The sequence below is a fragment of the Psammomys obesus genome, unplaced genomic scaffold (assembly GCF_907164565.1).
Source record: "Psammomys obesus unplaced genomic scaffold, mPsaObe1.curated_primary_1811, whole genome shotgun sequence".
Taxonomy (NCBI): Eukaryota; Metazoa; Chordata; class Mammalia; order Rodentia; family Muridae; genus Psammomys; species Psammomys obesus.
This window is the reverse complement of record NW_026589732.1, coordinates 9,731,195-9,748,776: the sequence shown is the minus strand read 5'-3', so window position 1 is coordinate 9,748,776 and position 17,582 is coordinate 9,731,195. Positions and strand designations below refer to the sequence as shown.

The 17,582-nt window shown below is 39.6% G+C and overlaps 1 protein-coding gene across 3 annotated transcripts in view; it reads right to left on the bottom strand.

Annotated features, from left to right (window-relative positions):
- Positions 1–17,582, bottom strand: part of Slc44a1 (solute carrier family 44 member 1) — a 186,852-nt gene that overhangs the window by 68,570 nt on the left and 100,700 nt on the right. For all 3 annotated transcript variants that reach the window (XM_055605250.1, XM_055605249.1, XM_055605251.1), the window contains exons 11-13: positions 16,718–16,874; positions 15,571–15,654; positions 7,156–7,293 (exon numbers count right to left, since the gene is read on the bottom strand). In XM_055605250.1, the coding sequence (XP_055461225.1) occupies positions 7,156–7,293; positions 15,571–15,654; positions 16,718–16,874 (379 nt within the window). The remainder of the gene's footprint in view (positions 1–7,155; positions 7,294–15,570; positions 15,655–16,717; positions 16,875–17,582) is intronic.

The window sequence follows — 17,582 nt, the reverse complement described above, 5'->3', positions numbered from 1 at the left end:
ATTTTTACTCTTAAAACTTTTCCTGTATTTCATATTTTATTTCATATGGAATTTATGGTAAATATAATATAATTTTCCATGAAGTGTAGGCTTGGACTATATGTGAAGCAAGAGTTCCCAAGCATCCACCTCTGTGCTAAAATCATAAAACAGTCAACTTGCTTATCGCGCAGAACCACCTACTCAGGCACTTTTTTGCCTCATATATTTTATAGTTCTTTTAACACATTTTATTTCAGCTTGCCAATAATTTTAAAAATAACTGATGCCAAACATTATCAGCCACATTTCTTAGATGGGGAAACAGCCTTGGACATGTCATCCAACCTGCTCAAGGTCACAGAGTAAGGAATAGGTTCCACTCAATGGCCGCATGATACGAACCCTTTACGGGTGAAAACCCAGCAAGCATTTCGTGAGAACATTCTGAATCTTAAACACTCTTTTCTGGAACTCTGCTTAGCTTACCACCAAGCATAAAAAACAAAACAAAACCAACCAACAAACCAACCAACCAACAAACCCTCCAGAATTATAGAATCACATCATATCCAGTGCTGAGGACAGGCAGGTGGACTCTTGCAGCACCCTCACTATCAATATCAATGTACCTCTCCTTTGCCTTCACCACAACCGTGAGTTAGAGTGCGCGCAATACACCGACTCAGCTACAAATCAATCACTTTTAGAATCTAGGTTTTCCAATTTTATAGCCTTATGCTTACTAATCTTCTCTTATAGTCATCTCAATAGGCTTCTCTACTAGGTGATTTTCATATATGGTTAACTATATTATTTCTTTTATTCAAGTGATTTTGTTTGTTTGTTTGCACTTTGAGACAGGGTTTCTCTGTGTAGCACTGGCTGTCCTGAAACTCACTCTGTAGACCAGGCTGACCTCAAACTCACAGAGATCCACCTGCCTCTGCCTCCCGAGTTCTGGGATTAAAGGCACATAGCACCATTGCCCAGCGGTTTCGATTTTTGAATGAGTTATTTATTAAACTATTTTCAAATTCTGGACATTCTCTGGGAGATTTGGGGTTCTTCATGCTCTTGCCACCCCCCTAATAGTCAAAACATATTTGAAATGTTGAGGTCAATTATAGAAAAAGTGTGGCTCAAACAAAGTAAATATTGAGACAAAGCAGTTAGGACAGAAAGCTGCATATTACGTCATGTGAGAAATAACTTGAAGAATATGTGATATTTCTTCTTAAGAGACAAATGCAAGCCCACTAATAGGGGAGGACCTCCTCCCCTTTCATCTGACCCTAGCTTATCAAGTCTCTTCAGGACTGGCTGCAATGTCCTCTTCTGTGGCCTAGCAAGGCTGCTCCTCCCTTTTGGAGGGATGGGGGAGGGGTGTCGAAGAGCTCGCCGTTGAGTTCATGTCAGAAATAGTCCCTGTTCTCCTTATTAGAAAACCCATTTGGACACTGAGCTACCATGGGCTATATCTGAGCAAGGGTTCTAGGTTATATCCATACATGGTCCTTTGCTGGAGAAACAATCTCATGAAAGACCCCTGTGCCCTGATATATTTGGTCCTTGTGGCACTCCTGTACTCTCCAGGTCTTACTAATTCCCCCTTCTTTCATATGATTCCCTGTACTCTGTCGAAGGTTTGGTTATGAGTCTTAATATTTGCTTTGATACACTGCTAGGTAGAGGGAGGGTGAGTGGGATTGGGAGGGAAGGAGGGAGGGGGCTACAGCTGGGATACAAAGTAAATAACCTGTGATTAATATAAAAAATAAATTAAAAAAAGAGACAAATGCAATAATTATACCAAAATATAACCAAAGAATATTACATATTTTTAAAAACTATTTTAATATCAAACTTACAGGGATGGCACGGAAAAAAGACAACATCAAAACATTCTTTTGCATGAAGTCCCACTCAAAAAAGTCTAGTGAATGGATGGGCCATGTATTTACCATTAACAGAGCTGACTTAATGGTTCTCAATCTGTAGAGGCTAGGAATGCCAGTTGCTGAGCTTTGACTCCAGAGAACTGACTGACAAAAGCAAAGATGCAGCCCAGAATCTGCTGGGCATCCCAGGTACTGACAAAGCACACAGCCTCCATCTCAGAAAGCAGTGTTGTGTACCCATCATCTTCCTGCTTTAGAAAACATGCAACTTCTATTTATGTCTCACATGCTTAAAATCTTCTTAAATGTAGCTCATGATACTTAGGTTAGTTAAATCATGAATAAACGAAGATAAATGCATGGCCTGAGATATATTAATAGCTCCGTGGTAGAATGTTTGTATAGCACGTGTAAGGCTCTGGGCTCTATCCGCAGAACACATAAACAAAGTGCTCTAGCTCCTTTTTTTAAATTTTTTTCTGATTGGATGTCTAATCCAGAGGATAAAATAGTTAAAACACGGTTGAACAAATTCAAGCACTGGGTTGGAATGTGAGAAGTCTGGAGTAAAGGATCCCAGTGTTAGAGGCAGGGAGACAGAAACGTGAATCACAGTTAGTGCTTTGCTTGGTGTCCTAAGTTCATTCAACCTCTGAAGGAGAGTTAACAGTACATACATTCCATGTAAAATTTGCATTCTGAAAATATCTGATGCAAAACTTGCACAATGTTCCTCCCTGTCCCACCCAAACTCAAGCCTTATGCTTATGATACCTTTTTCATATGCATATGCATTCCATTTCATGGAAACTTGATGTTGAGAGATTTTTATCTACCAAAAAAGTAGCATTTATACCAAAACATCTCCTTAAATAAGTTGTCAATTGCAAGATACAACCAATATGAGAAAGGTATTACAAAACTGAGGGAAAGTAATTTCACACAGGAGAAAAAAATTTGGATAGGACATAGGTTTATTGGGTAAAAATAAAAAAATATTTTAAGACAAAAAAATCACCCTTGTAGCTTACAAGTCTCTATTATTTCTAGGACACTATTCGCCAATGAGCACAGGTTACAATTTACTAACTCAGAAAGCTATTGCCTTTGCCACATTAACTCATCACTCTATTGAGAACACCAGGGCTCCAAAGAAACAGGACCTGTGATGTTACACTTTTGTTTTCTTTTATAACTTTTAAATTAAAATCTAAATTTGAGGAAATGATGCATACAAATATAAGGAATAACTCAGTGAGTTTACGTACCCCTTACCTAGCTCAGAGGCATCATCTGTGTCTATAGTTCACAACCACAAAGAATACTAATGTGAACAGGATGCAGACACAGAATATACCTACCAACACCATGTTCTTCAACCCCATGTTCTTGACCATCCTAAGCTATCCTCATTACCCCAGTGTCACCTTTAACCAGAGGACTACACACTCACTGCAGTCTGAAACGTTCTAATTCTACAATGTTGCCTACCGTAACACACAATGCAAGCATACACTACGAATCCTCTGAGAGTAGATATTTTTCCTCACTCAGTATTTCTTCAAGTGTCACTCAAGATACTGCATCTACCATTAGTTAGTCCTTGTGATCATCATTTATACTTGAGCTCCTTTCCTCAGAAGACATTTCTATACAATAGCAACCATTTAACTATAATAAAATTCTTTTTAAAAAATTTGTGATCAGAAAAAAATAAACACATTGTGAAAATGTATACATTTCTGTATCTCTCTCTCTCTCTATATATATATATACACACACACACATATCATCTTCATGCATTAGAGAAATATAATTTCTAAATCTCACACTTAACCTTTATTTTTAATGTCTCATAATACTTAGGTTAGTAAAATCTGTACATATAGCATAAATATATATTCAGAATTTGTATTTGTGTGTATGTGCATGTATGTGTAGGTATGCCTGTGTGTGTGTGTGTGTGTGTTGCAGAAACCTGAATATCCTAATCTGCTGAGCTACACTACCAGCTCAGAACTATATTTAAAAAAATAAAATTAAGAATTTCATTTTACTGTGTTAACTCAGGAAACATTTTTCTTCTTCTTTTTCTTTTTTTTTTTTAAAAAAAAAGCATTGGAGTTAATTTTTGAATGTATAAATTTTTAAAATCTTATAGTTTTAAAGTCAACTTTCTTTTTCTTTCTTTGAGACAGAGTTTCTCTGTATAGCCTTGGCTGTCCTAGACTCCCTTTGTAGACCAGGTTGGCCTTGAACTCACAGAGATCACCTGCCTCTGTCTCAGGTAACTTTCATTAATGCTATTATTGAGGATTTTATGGGTATAAATGCTTGTCAACATATGTCTATATGTACTGCATCTGTGGCTGTGCTCATGGAGGCCAGAAGGTGTCTTCCTAGAACTGGAGTTACAGATGTTTGTGGACCACTGGTGGGTGCTGGGAACTGAACCTGGGTTTTCTGCAAGAGCAGTAAGTGCTCTGAACCTCTAAGCTAGCTCTCCAGCCCCCACTTATATTATTAGTAAAATTTTAATTTAGTAAATCACATTAAGAACTCTAATGAATTCCATTTCTAGGCTTCTAGGACTGAACTAAGCCAGCAAAAATTAACATGGGAGTATATTTGTACAAAAAGTATCATTGTAATATAACTTACATTAGTAAAAACAAGAACAGTTTAAATATTTTTTTAAAAAGCACACATGAGAAGATTGGTCAAGAAATGATACAAGTGCATAACTATATTTAGAAAATGTTCACTGAAATTAGAAATGCTTGTAATATCAAGCGAAGAGAAGGATACAGATTTCCCCTCTCCCACCTAAGTTGTGTTAGCACAGACGGCACCCAAGGAAGCAGGCTATATTTGGGGAGCGATATGACAAATCTAAAGAAAAGCTTTCAGTCAAATTACTAACATGTTACAAACAAACCCCACAAGCCAATGTACAACCCCTGTATTTCTTAGTTTATGTACTCTTCATTACAGAAGGATGACAATGCTCTCTCTAGAGCATTGCCTTACTAGAGAAAGTCATGGCCAGAAGTGTGGAGTTATCTGCTGTTAAGATCTGAGATAATAGCTTTCCTTCCTCTAATGCACATTTTAGTTGACTTATTAGTTCTTTGCTCGGTGGCGCTGGAGATCATGCCTAGGGCCTTACGCATGTTCAGTACAGGTCTGTCACCAAGTTTCAGCTCTGGTCCATAACACACCTTGTTAATGTAGTTTAAAGTAGTTTTACTCAGCCTGATCACTGACTGCATTCTATATGTCTCTTCCTCATATTCTAAACTCAGAATAAGAACATGCTTTAATAGGCTGGCTTTTAGATCCAGCCATTTCTCTAGTCTCAGCACTGCACTGTCAACAAAATTTACATATAGACATATGTAAATTATATATACATATTCATTTTATAAATAAATAAATAAGGAAGAAAGAAAAGAAGGAAGGAAGGAGGGATGGAAAAAAGAAGGGATGGAAAGAAGAAGGGAAAAGTCTTGTATTTAGAACTGTTTTCAGGGCTAGTTCTGACATTATCACAATTATTAAATAACAAGCCCTCTTTGACAAATTTAATATTAATTGAAAAAATGATTGCACATGGTTAGATCAGACAGGCCTGGATATGAACCCCAACCTTGCCACATTCTATTTCTCCAAATTTGGCCAGTTTAGTTAACTACCTCTCTACACTTTGGTTCCCTCTGCTATGAGGTGTAAAAAAGCTAACAATAACAGGTTACCTTCCAGGGGATGGTCAGGCATTGCTAGTTACTATAGATTTCTCTCTCTGTCTCTTTAGTCTGTATGTGTGTGTTCATTCTATTTTAGCTCTAGGGAAATGTTATGAATTTGTAACTAAAAACAACACAAACAAAACAAAGAATATAAGTCTTTGCTGAATCAACATGTATGAAATACACAATCAGTAAACCATCAAATCTTGTTCTTGACTCAGGAACAATGACGCATTTCACCTTTACTATAAAAATGTCCTCTCATATAAAAACATAAGCAAATGTGTTACAATGTAAACATAATTACATATATTCAAAGCAATTATCCTTAATTGTTTTCAGATGATAGTTCCCTATGAAGCTACACATTTCAAAACACACAAAGCTATGATTCTACTACACCAAACAATCTTTTTTTTCTTGTCAAAGACATTTTAAAGGCATAGTGGCTGCTCCATCCCATTGGGTAAGAATGGTGCCTAATGGGACACTGACCATAGTGTTCGTAATTATGAAGATCTTTAAGGCAAGATCCAGAGGTGTATGAAACTGTGGAGTGGAAACAACAGGCATGTTCCACCATAAAAACACAAGTCTATGAGACTTCCCTGGAGGGACAAAGCCACGAGGCGTGACAGTCTAGAGATGGTGCAACTTTCCTAAATATCCTCTAGTCTTAAATACAGGTGCAATGAAATCTAAGTATAATGCTATTTATGACTTAGTAGATTTTGATAGCATGGAATAAACTCTTTTCTCAGCTCTAAGGAAAGTAGGTCTTGTTCTCTAGCACCTCTATTTTAAAAGGATTTTTATATAATAACATCTAACATTCACCCAAAACTGCTAACATTCACCAAAAATTAACAATGTGTCAAGCCGTCCTAGATATCCTCTGTGTATAAGCCAGTCTAAGCCTCACAACACTAAAAATGTGTCCCCATTATTGTCCCAACTGTACAAATAGTCATACAACCAGCAGAAGAGAGCAGCATGATTTAAATCCAGGACGTTAGACCCCAGACAGAGGTACAATGCTATGCCTGCCTTAGTTACTTTTCTATTGCTCTGATCAAAAGCAACATGCCCATGCCATGACATATGCATGGAGGTTAGAAGACATCTTTTCTTCCACCTTTACATTGGTGTTAGCTCCAGGATTAAACTCAGGTTGCAAGATTTGTGTAGCAGGTGCCCACAGAGCCATCTCATCATCCCTCCTCACTCACTACAATTCACAGTGCATACAGAGAAACAGGCCAGGAGCTTGGCCCTGCTGTATCGGTCCTCCTGTTAACTGAGAATGACAGAGCACAACTCATAAATTTATTATGAAGATTAAAAGAACGTGATACTTGTAAAGTAAATTAAGAAGTACCTAATGCATATTAAGGTGTCATAAGTGTTTGCTACCTAGTAAATGACTTCCAGTTTTGTGCTAGGCTACATTGTTTTTTAATTAAAGAACAAACTTTGTGCATTTGCTCAGGCTTTCCATTTGTCTCAGATAATACAGTTGGCCTTACCTTGCCTAGGAATAACATGAAGTCCCCTACAGTGTTAATGGCAGCCACTCGCAGAGCATTCTCCACTAGAATGACAAAGGCATCCTTTGCTGAGGTGCAGAAGTTGGTGCTATTGATAGCTGTGGCTGTGTATGCATTCTAGACAAAAGGAAAAGGATTTCTATCAGTCATCAGAAATATACTTTTAAAAGACATAAAGCATGCATGGTTACAACACAGCTTGTGAGAAGACTTCAGTAAAACGCACAGCTCTCATGTGGTATAAAGTAAGACACGGAACATATGACCCATCAACAGATGGATAGACAGATGGATGAATGGACAGATGAAAACTTATGGTGAAAGGAGCCCCTTTCCAGTCCTCTTACTTTAGCCCTGTAAAAACACTTATTAAAATACACAAACATTCTGACAGCCACGAACTTCCTCCCTATCTTCCAAAATCCACACATAACTTAAACTTTCGTAGGCATCTCAAATTTGTGACAAAAAGAATCCAGGATAGCACAGTGCTGTATCATTTCTTTGTTGGTTCAAAATGTAGACCACTCCAGAGCTGAGGAAAACCCGTGCCTGTCCAGGTCGCTCCTTACGGTGCTGCTAGGAAATCGGGACACTTGGAGCTGAACACTTTGACTCTGATACATAGATTTTCATCATAAAAACTACAGTAACTTGCTACCTGAATATGTTTATTTCAAGAGCTAAAAGATACAGTATTTTTTTTTTAAAATCAAGCCATTAGTTTTGTTGGCATTCATTCATTCATTCATTCATTCATTCATTCACTTCTTGCATCCTTACACTGTCATCTGCCTGCATGTTTTATCATCTACAAGATAGCAGGAACCACAGAATTAACTACCGAACTGCAGCGCTGCACATTTTTTTTCCTGTCTTCTACAAAAACTCCTTTTGAAACATTCTGCAAAATGCCTCAGTGAAGTAAAAATAAACCCATCCTTTGAACCTGTGTTACAGTAACCCTGCTGGAAAACTATGGAAAGCTACTGTTCAGCCAGATCTATTCTCAAAGAGCACAGAATGGTCCCCTGGGCTCACTACCCCCAAAGCACTCATAAAAATACCCATCTAGCCATTTATTCCACAGCAATGATGTTCACGCCACCACCTAAGCACTCCGGCCATACGTGGCCTGCTGGCTACCTTCGTAAATAAAGTTTTTCTGGGACAATGTTCTGTTCATTTGGTAGAATCAAGTGCTTACAACTGAGATTAGATGGCCTGTAAGGTCAAGACGCTTTTTGGGTCTTTCTAAAATTAAAGTGGCTGATCTCTACCCCGTAGTACTTCTGAGGATCAGTATCAGGCTAGGTAGAGTCTACAGGACCCACTTCCTCATCCTTTTAGAAACACAAGCCTAAAGTGCTCGTGTCAAGCTTTAATAGCTTCCAATCTCTTAGCATATTTTATTACAATTCCTGTTCCTTTTACTTCCCACTTTGATGCTGTGAACCAAACCTAGAGCTCAAATGTGCCGGACAAGTGATCATATATGCTACAGCCCCAGCCCTTCATAATTCTTTTATTAATTTATTTATTTTATTGCTGAGACAAGAGTTCCTGTTGTCTAGACTGGTCCTCAAACTTTCTCTTCAGCTGAGAATGGCCATAAACTCCTGATCCTCCTGCCTTCACCTCCATGCCTGGCTAATTCTTTAGCTCAATAATTTACTGGAAGCAGTCTTTAATGATGTGGGATGTAACTCCCTTGAAGAGAAAAATCTCCTTTGTTATTTGATTTTTCCAGGGCTTCTTAGGCAAATGCTCTACCATTGAGCCACAACCTCAGCCCTGATCTCCTGTGCTGTAAGACATGGTGACTAATGCACTAGTTTTTAATGCATTTCCAGGAGAAAATACCCTCCCATAGGAACACACTCTTCCAGAGGATGCAGGTCCACATGGCGGCCCCCAACCTCACAACTGTACACTAAATCCAGTTGCAGAGGATCAGTTACTGTCTTCTGGCCTCTGCAGGCGCTAGGCACACAAATATTCAGGCAAAATATTCATAAATATAAAACACAATAAAAAAATCTAACAGAAAATGCATCCTTATTTAGAAATCATAATGTCCAGAATTAAGAAAACAGGGTAACTCTAGTTAGTTATTGGTATGATGATGATGATTTCTAAACAAGGTTTCTCTGTGTAGCCCTGGCTGTCCTGGAACTCACTCTGTAGATCAGGCTGGCTTTGAACTCACAGGGAGTCACCTGCCTCTACCTCCCCAATGCTGGGATTAAAGGTATGTACCATTATCACCCAGCTATTTTGTTTTTAGTTTTTTAATTTTTAAATAGAGTTTTACTGTGTATCTCAAGTTGCCCTGTAACTCAGTCCGTAGCCCAGGAGCAGCCCTGAAGTTCTGATCACCTTGCCTTAGCCTCTCAAGCATTAGGATTACAGGCTGAGCCATAAAGCCTGGATAGGAAAGCCTATTTCAATTAGGAAGATTCTGAGGAACAAGTCAGGAGGCTCCACGTATCCCCACCTCCCGTTAGCATCATTCCAGCTGCCTCCAGCAAGGTCCTGACCCTGGCTCAGTAGACTATGAGTGCTTCTAGTCCATCTGAATCCATTACTTGCTGTAGTCTATAGCGTGAAACATGGAACTGTAAGCTGTTTGAATACTGTCTATAAAAATGTATTTTTGGGGCTGCGGACATGGCTCAGTGGTTAGGAGCACTGGCAGAGAACCCTAGTTCAATTCCCAGCACCCACCTGGTAACTCACAACTGTCTCTAACTCCAGTTCCAGGGGATCCAGTACCCTCACACACACATACCTACAGGCAAAACACCAATGCACATAAAATAAAACTAAATTTAAGAAATTTTAAATGTATTTTATGTTCTTTAATTACATACTGCTGGCAGCAGGGTGAGATAATGGAGCTTGCTAGGCCAAGTTAGGATTAACAGCTTCCTCTACCTCAAGGACAAGCAATTTGCTACAGTGCAACAGTCTCAATTCTCCTATCTCTAAAGCATGGGAAACAGTGCCTTTTTTACACAGCTGTATTGGGGAGTTGCTGATGTATGAATACAAGTATGACTAGTATGGTTTATGTTACAGGATGCATGATGCATTGAACTAAAAATTATATAATATGAATCCAGCTCACAGGAGAAAGCTGTAGGACTCTAAGAGCTCAGTCAGTCAGCACAGTGTTAAATAGCTAGTCCCAAATGGTGCCAGAGGAGAACAAGACCAGTGTGATCCAATGCCCAAAGGGAAACATGTTCTACTTGTAACAATCTCTGCCCCTAACGTGAATTCAGTTAGACCAGCTGTGTCATTACCTTCATGTCACATCCAGTGCTGGAGAACAAAGAGTGGGTCACAGGCTGCTGTTTGTCTGTACAATTCTAGCACCTACTCTATAAATAATAAATGGCCTAACAATTCTCCTCTGTAAATCCTCTACAGCAGCAGCAACAAACTGTTGGCCCAAGGATCACTGACACTGTGTAGAATTATTTGTTCTAACTTACTTGGCCCCTTTTTTTTTTGGAGACAGGTTTTCTTTGTGTAGACTGGCTTTCAGACTCGCTTTAGAAACCAGGCTGGCCTTGAGCTCACAGAGATCTACCTGTCTCTGCCTCCCTGAGTGCTGGGATTACAGGTGTGCTCCACCACGCTGGCTAAAATGACATGTTTTAATAGCAGGAGATAAAACATAGACATCTAGAATCCTGGTGTGTGTGTGTGTGTGTGTGTCTGTGTTTCTTTTCCTCCAAAAATGGGGAAAGTTACAGACTGTCTACAAACTCACACAGCTACAGATCTCAGTAGTGACTGCCTGCTTTTGATGGCCCAGAGACCTTTCAGTTCATATCACTGTCTATTGTCTCAGACACCCCCACCATGCTCCTTTACATTTCTGAAACTGCCTCTTGACGTGCTTGAGTATTCTAGCTCTGCTCCAGGCTTTCGGAGGCTGCATGCAAACCTCAGGAGAAACAGCAAATGGCTAGGACGCGTCAACTCAAGGATAGGCACCTTCTAAAGAGGACTAGGCAAAACAGTTTTAAAGGGGACTTCTTGGTGTAAAGCAGGAGGCACAGTGACTAACTATGGCATGTGCTCTTCATCAGCCAGCATTGTAATCAATATCACTATTTCCCTGTGCTCCATTAAATCTCTATTCGGAGAGTAAGCAAGTGATTTAGGAAGATATCACATTATAAAATTTTTAGCATATATATATATATATATATATATATATATATATATATATATATATATATATATATATATATATATATAACAAAAGTATAACACTTCAGCATTACAGTATGGATATAAAAGTAGGCAGAGTAAAAAGAGAGAAAACAAAGTCCTAGCAGAGACTCGTATGACATGAATGAATTCAGTAATCCCAGCACTTGAGAGCAGTGGCCTAAGAATCACTGCAAGTGCAAGGCCAGCCTGGGCTACATCCAACACCCTTGTCATAGAAAGCAAAGAGGAATTCAGCACATGGCTAAGTGGGCACTTCACAGCAGTAGACACACTAATTACTGACTGAGCCTAGGACAACCGACTGAAGCCTAGACATACCAGAGTATTAGCCAGAAAGAAAAGAAGCAGCTTGTAAAGGTCTGTTAGAAAGTATAATGGGAAAGTTATTTCATCCTGAGGTGAGAAAACCTTGCTAAACAGAAAAGTTAGGGAATAAGCCACTAAAGAAAGGTTTTAAAGGCTGACAGGAAAAAAAAAAATTAAATTGCTTCTTATTAAGAGATGTACAAGAGCAGAACAGCGGTGGTGCACACCTTTAATCCCAGCACTCTGGGAGGCAGAGGCAGGTGAATTTCTGTGAGTTTGACAACAGCCTGGTCTACAGAGCGAGATCTAGGACAGTCAGGGCTACACAGAGAAATCCAGTCTTGGGGGGAAAGAAAAGGATATACAAGAAACTGAATGTGGGCATTACTATTGACCAAGTGGCCAGTCGCTGAGAACACGCTATGTGCCCACGTGAAAGCTCAGCACTGTACACATCCTTTTCATCCACAAAGCAGCCAATGTCTATGGAGGCTGTTATTTCTTCACACACAAGGCTCACATATCACACTGAACTAAACTTATCCGAGGCATGCTCACATGATGAGAGCAGGCAGGTTTTGTTGGAGCTTTTATAAACTTGTTAGTACTTTTATAGTATGCTTAACTTTAGAGAAAACCAGTGTACTTTCAGAATTACTTTTTGGATTATCTCTGCCCCATCTTAGCAAATCATGTTAAGCATGAATAGTAGCTTGTTTCTAGAACGAGATCTGGCTCAGAGCTCTCCCTGCTCTTGCTCAGAACTGGAGTTTGGATCCTGTACCCTCACTGAACAGCTCACAACCACCTGTAACTCTAGCTCTAAGGGATCCAATGTCCTCTTCGGGCTTCTGCAGGCACATTCACATACACAGACACACACATGCAGACACACCATTAAGAAGAACTCTTTAAAGAAAACTGAGGCAGTGGACAAGTACCCGACAGAGGCATGAAAAGCCAAGTCAGGAAGAGTAATTTGCCAGTACTAAATTTTACCCTTCTTTAATGATTACTAAGGAAGGAAAACTGAGTTATGGGTCTTGCTGAGCTTGTACAAAAGCTACACTGTTGAGACCCTCATCAGTATCTAAACTCTCTCCACTAAGAGTATGGGCTCGACCCTAGATTAACGGAAAGGAGAAACTTCACCTTCTGAACACTGAGTCATCATGGAGGCGACAATGACAATGTGCGATAACTAACTCAGTCTCCAGCACGGCATTGAACATCTACACAACATGTATTGCAGCATGAAGAAAGGTGTCGCGGGATTCCAACCCCTGGGGCCCTTACGCCTCAGTGTTTCAGAACACAGGCGAAAGGTGTGCTGACCCAGCTCTGGAATATCTTCCAGGAACTTTAAAACACTCTGCTGCAGAAAACTGCTCCTTAGGCTCCACTTGTCATGGCAGGAAGCTTTCTAACATCTTCCTTATGGTTATGTCATTTCAAATAAAGTGCCACACATAACTCGTCCCCACAGCTGGACTTCATAGCCCCAAACACAACTAAGTGTGAGCCCAGAATTCTCCATAAAGCCTTGATCATGTCTGACATACTTGTCCTTTAATGCATCTCTTGAAACCTCAGCTATCATGTCTACAAATGAAAATCCAAAATGAACAACACCTGTCTGAGAAGCATCAACATCACAAGAGTATTGGTGAGCTACCGACACAGGATGTGATTATGACTTGAATCTGAAATGTCCCATACTGGCTCATGCTTTGGAGGCTTGTTCCAGGCCTGAGGCCTGTGCTGGAGGCTAGGGAACCTTCAAGAGGCAGGGCCTCGCTGAATGGTGCAGGCTATCAGGATGAGCGTCTGAAGGGCACGACAGTCTCTGTTTCAGTCCTCATGCTCTGCCTCCTGGTCTGCTGTGGTAAGAGTCCCCACCATATATTCCTGCCATAAACTCTACCATGACAGGCGCAATCACCCAGAATCAAAATCTTTTTTCCCTTTCTTAAGCTGTTTCTATCAGGCATTTGGGTAAAGTGACACAAATAACTATCGCAGATATGCTGGAAATGCTAGATTGTTTGCACTGGTCACTGACTACATGGCATAACTTTTTTTTTTCCTCCCTTCCCTGAAGCCGCCTGGCTTCACTGTGAGATTTTATTTTTTTAAAACTCAAGTTGACTCTCACTCAGTTGGCTCTTTGGAACCTACATGGTCACTGGAATAACTAATGATTTACTCTGAAAGCACCTGAAGACCACCTTTGCATCAGACACTTTGCTACCCTCTGAGATGTCAAAGCAAACAAGATTTCTGCCTTTAAGTAGCTGTCAGTCTGCAGGTTAAGATAAAGAAGCGACACTTTCAATTCTTCAATGTTCTCACAGAGGCATGACTTGGTGTCACAGCAGCTCAGCAGAGGGCTGGGTGGTAACAGAAGGCTTTCCAATGATGGGTTCAGGGCTGAGGACTTAGACCAGAGAGCCGGTCTAAGCCTATCTTCCTGAAGATAAGCTACTTATGTAAGCATAAAATTTAAGGACAATGACTTTTAGTATATCTATCAGTTGGTCCCAGGCCAAATTTTAAAGAAATTCCCCTGGAAATTGTTCTGGGTGTTATTAATTATTTTTAAATGGGTTTCCAAACATATGTAGATAATAATGATTTATAAAAACATATTGAATATATTCTTATTGAATATAACGAAGCATTATACCCACTTTCTCACATTAGCTACAGAGCTCAATAAGGCAAAGTCCAGGCATGTTCAATATCATTGCCACAGAATGACCACCTCATGGCTAATATACAGGGAATGGAGGGTGCGATGGTAGAGGTTAGTGAAGGGAAAGTCAGGCACTTAGAGGTGAATGGTAAGAAAGTCAGTTTCACTTTGGCCTGATGGATGAAGGCACTGATACATTAATATTGATCTTAGAGAGGGAAAGTAGGGGGAAAAGAAGATGATGAAGAGGGTTGGCAAAATGGCTCAGGAGGCAAACAGTAGCTACTCAGGACATGGACATACATATATTCACACACACACATACACACACACACACACACAATAATAACAAACAACAACAAAAAACTGGAGATGCCAAGGACTGTACAGCATGCCCTGCTGGTTTAGATACAGAAGCACAGAGGGAGCCCTGCCTCTAAGTGTCAACTCCTTCAAGCGACCTTAGCAGCAATACCTCCCAGGCTGGGACAATGGCTCAGCCACACGCCTGCCATGCACGAGTCCTTACAATCATGTAAATATCTGGGCACAGTGGCATGTGCCTGTAATCCCAGAACTGAGGAGCCAGGAGACTCCTTGGGGCTTGCTGGACACTGACCTCTGGACATACAGAGAAAAGAAATAATACTTCCTCTGGTAATAGTCCCCAGGCCAATAGTTTAGAAGAGATCTAACAGTTTGGCCAAAACAAAACAACAACAACAAAAAAAACAAACTGTCTCTATAAGAGCAGTGATTTTGAAGAGGAGCCAGAGTCTAAAAGGGACTAAGTACCCACAACAGATTTCCACTAAAGTAAAGCTTGTAAACAGTATTTAAATAATGAAAGGACAATAAGAAAGAAAAAAAGATGTGAGTTAAAAGAGATTATTTTTGCAGTAAGATAAACCCAATGACATGTTTATCCGTGTAGTAAAACTAAGATTAATATAATAATGATGTCGGTGAGCACATACATTAGTTTAAAAACAGAAACAGGACTGGAGCATACTCAGTCAAGGCACAGTGTATAATACTGAATAAAAACACAATTTCTTTCAATTAAGTTCAATTATTTTATCTTAGAAGAAGGAACAACAAATCTCTATTTGAAAATGAAAGCCATATATAGTATATTTTACCTGATTTAAGTAATTTAGGCACTTTTCAAGACACCAAAGGCAACAAATGCAAGATTTCAGCATACATCGTGCACAAGCATTTTCCTGGGAAGAGGAAAAAGTAAAATAACTAACAAACACAGAAGCAATAATCTAGTCATCATGCACACATCTTCAAATGCTGGAAAAATAAAAATTTAAAAACCACAACATAAGCTTCAAAGCCTCCGTATTACTTTTTCCCTCTTTCAACATAATGGCTCAATTATTAAAAACCACTTCAAATCAACATTTAGTTACCAATGATTGCATATACGATAGATTAAGGCATTAGGAGCAGCAAGACAAAGCAAATGTTAAACACCTAATACGAGAGTCAGCGTACGGTTGGTGACTATGTGTCTTGAGTAGAGAACACAAGGAGAACATGGTCGAGGAAGGGAATCAGGACCAGTTTCTAGGAAGAGGTAGATTTTGAGTGAAACTATGCTGAAATTCACATTCAAATTTCCAAAGTCCGTAGGGACTGCCTATGTGCTAGACAGCAGCCCTTTATGAGATGTCAAGATTAGGTAGTTTTTTTCTTTTGTTGCTTTTGTTTCTTTGTTTTGACTCTTGAGACTTTCAAATGTTTCCTTTGCCCTAAGGTCTTTTAGTTTGGTATCATTTATCAGTTTCACTTTGGTTGTCTATGTAAGCAGATCAATGCCAAAGTCCACTTCCCCTGTTTCTTTCTGGTCAGGGGTTAGAGACTTACTGTTAGACTAATTTCCAGTGTACACAGTAGGGACACTCAGTTAACAGTACTGTACTAGACACGAGGGTTTGATAAATGTGAGGCTATGAGGTTTGTGTATGGAGCTGTCTGACTTTATAATCTGACCGTTACACATGTATTGGAACAGATGCATGCACAGTGATTATGGGGTCGTTTAAAATGAACTTATAAAAAAGGCTAAAGAAGAGTTTCTAACTCAATACACGTGGTGACCAATGACTAGAGAGATTTTCAGGGTGTGTGGAATGTGTGGATGGGTGACAAGGAGGGAGAGCTGGATCCCACTTTGTTCAGACTCTGAAGAAAATGTTGAGAAGCTTACATTCTACAGTGTATAGAAATGAGGTCTGGCACAGAGCCCGAGAAAGCCTGGCTAAACACCTGTCTTACCTTTCCTTTGAGCTGACTGTGGACATACAGTAGGATCATCCTCGGGATTTTGACTAGGGTGATAATGAAGGATCCTTTAGCCACAGTACCAAGGTGGTAACGAATAAGGCGGTTCACTGATGCCAGAATAGGTGTGAATGGCAAATTCCTTTTATCCCTATTTTTAAAATGATCAAAAGGATAATTAAAAAAAAAAGCCTAGAACAGGGAGGAAACACAAGTGTATATGGTCTGAAATCTAATACAGTGGAAATAAAATCACCCTAATATTATCTATTTTTAGAACAACATGACAAAGTAACCACTAAAAATGTTATGAAAAAATGCCACAAAATCAGTTTCATTTCTCTACGGCACTACCATGCAGTTCTTATACACTGCAACTTTAGATAAAACTGGGTTTTGAAAGTTCTTATTAATGATTATTTAGGGAATAAACTGAATCATGAAAAAACAAACCATCTACCACTGGCTGGGTGTGGTAGGAGCACTCTGGAGGCAGAGGCAGGTGGATCTCTGTGAGTGTGAGGCTTCCCTAGTCTACAAAGCAAGTTGCAGGACAGTCAGGGCTACACAGAAAGACCCTGTCTCAAAACACAAACAAACAGACAAATCTATGGCTGGTAGTCATTATAACAGACTAGTGTACAGCTTATTTTGTTAGGTCTTAGCCCTAAAGTCAGCAAAGGGGTCTCACAACAGTTCTTTTGAGAGAAACAGATGAGCCTTGCCCTCTAAGGGATTTTTACATCTGACACTCAATGAAGTTGACTTCCTTGCAGAAGTCATAGTCTGCTCCCCTGAAAAGGTTTTGAGGCAATTATAGGAAAGTCTGAGGGATGAAACAGCCAACCCCAGAACTATC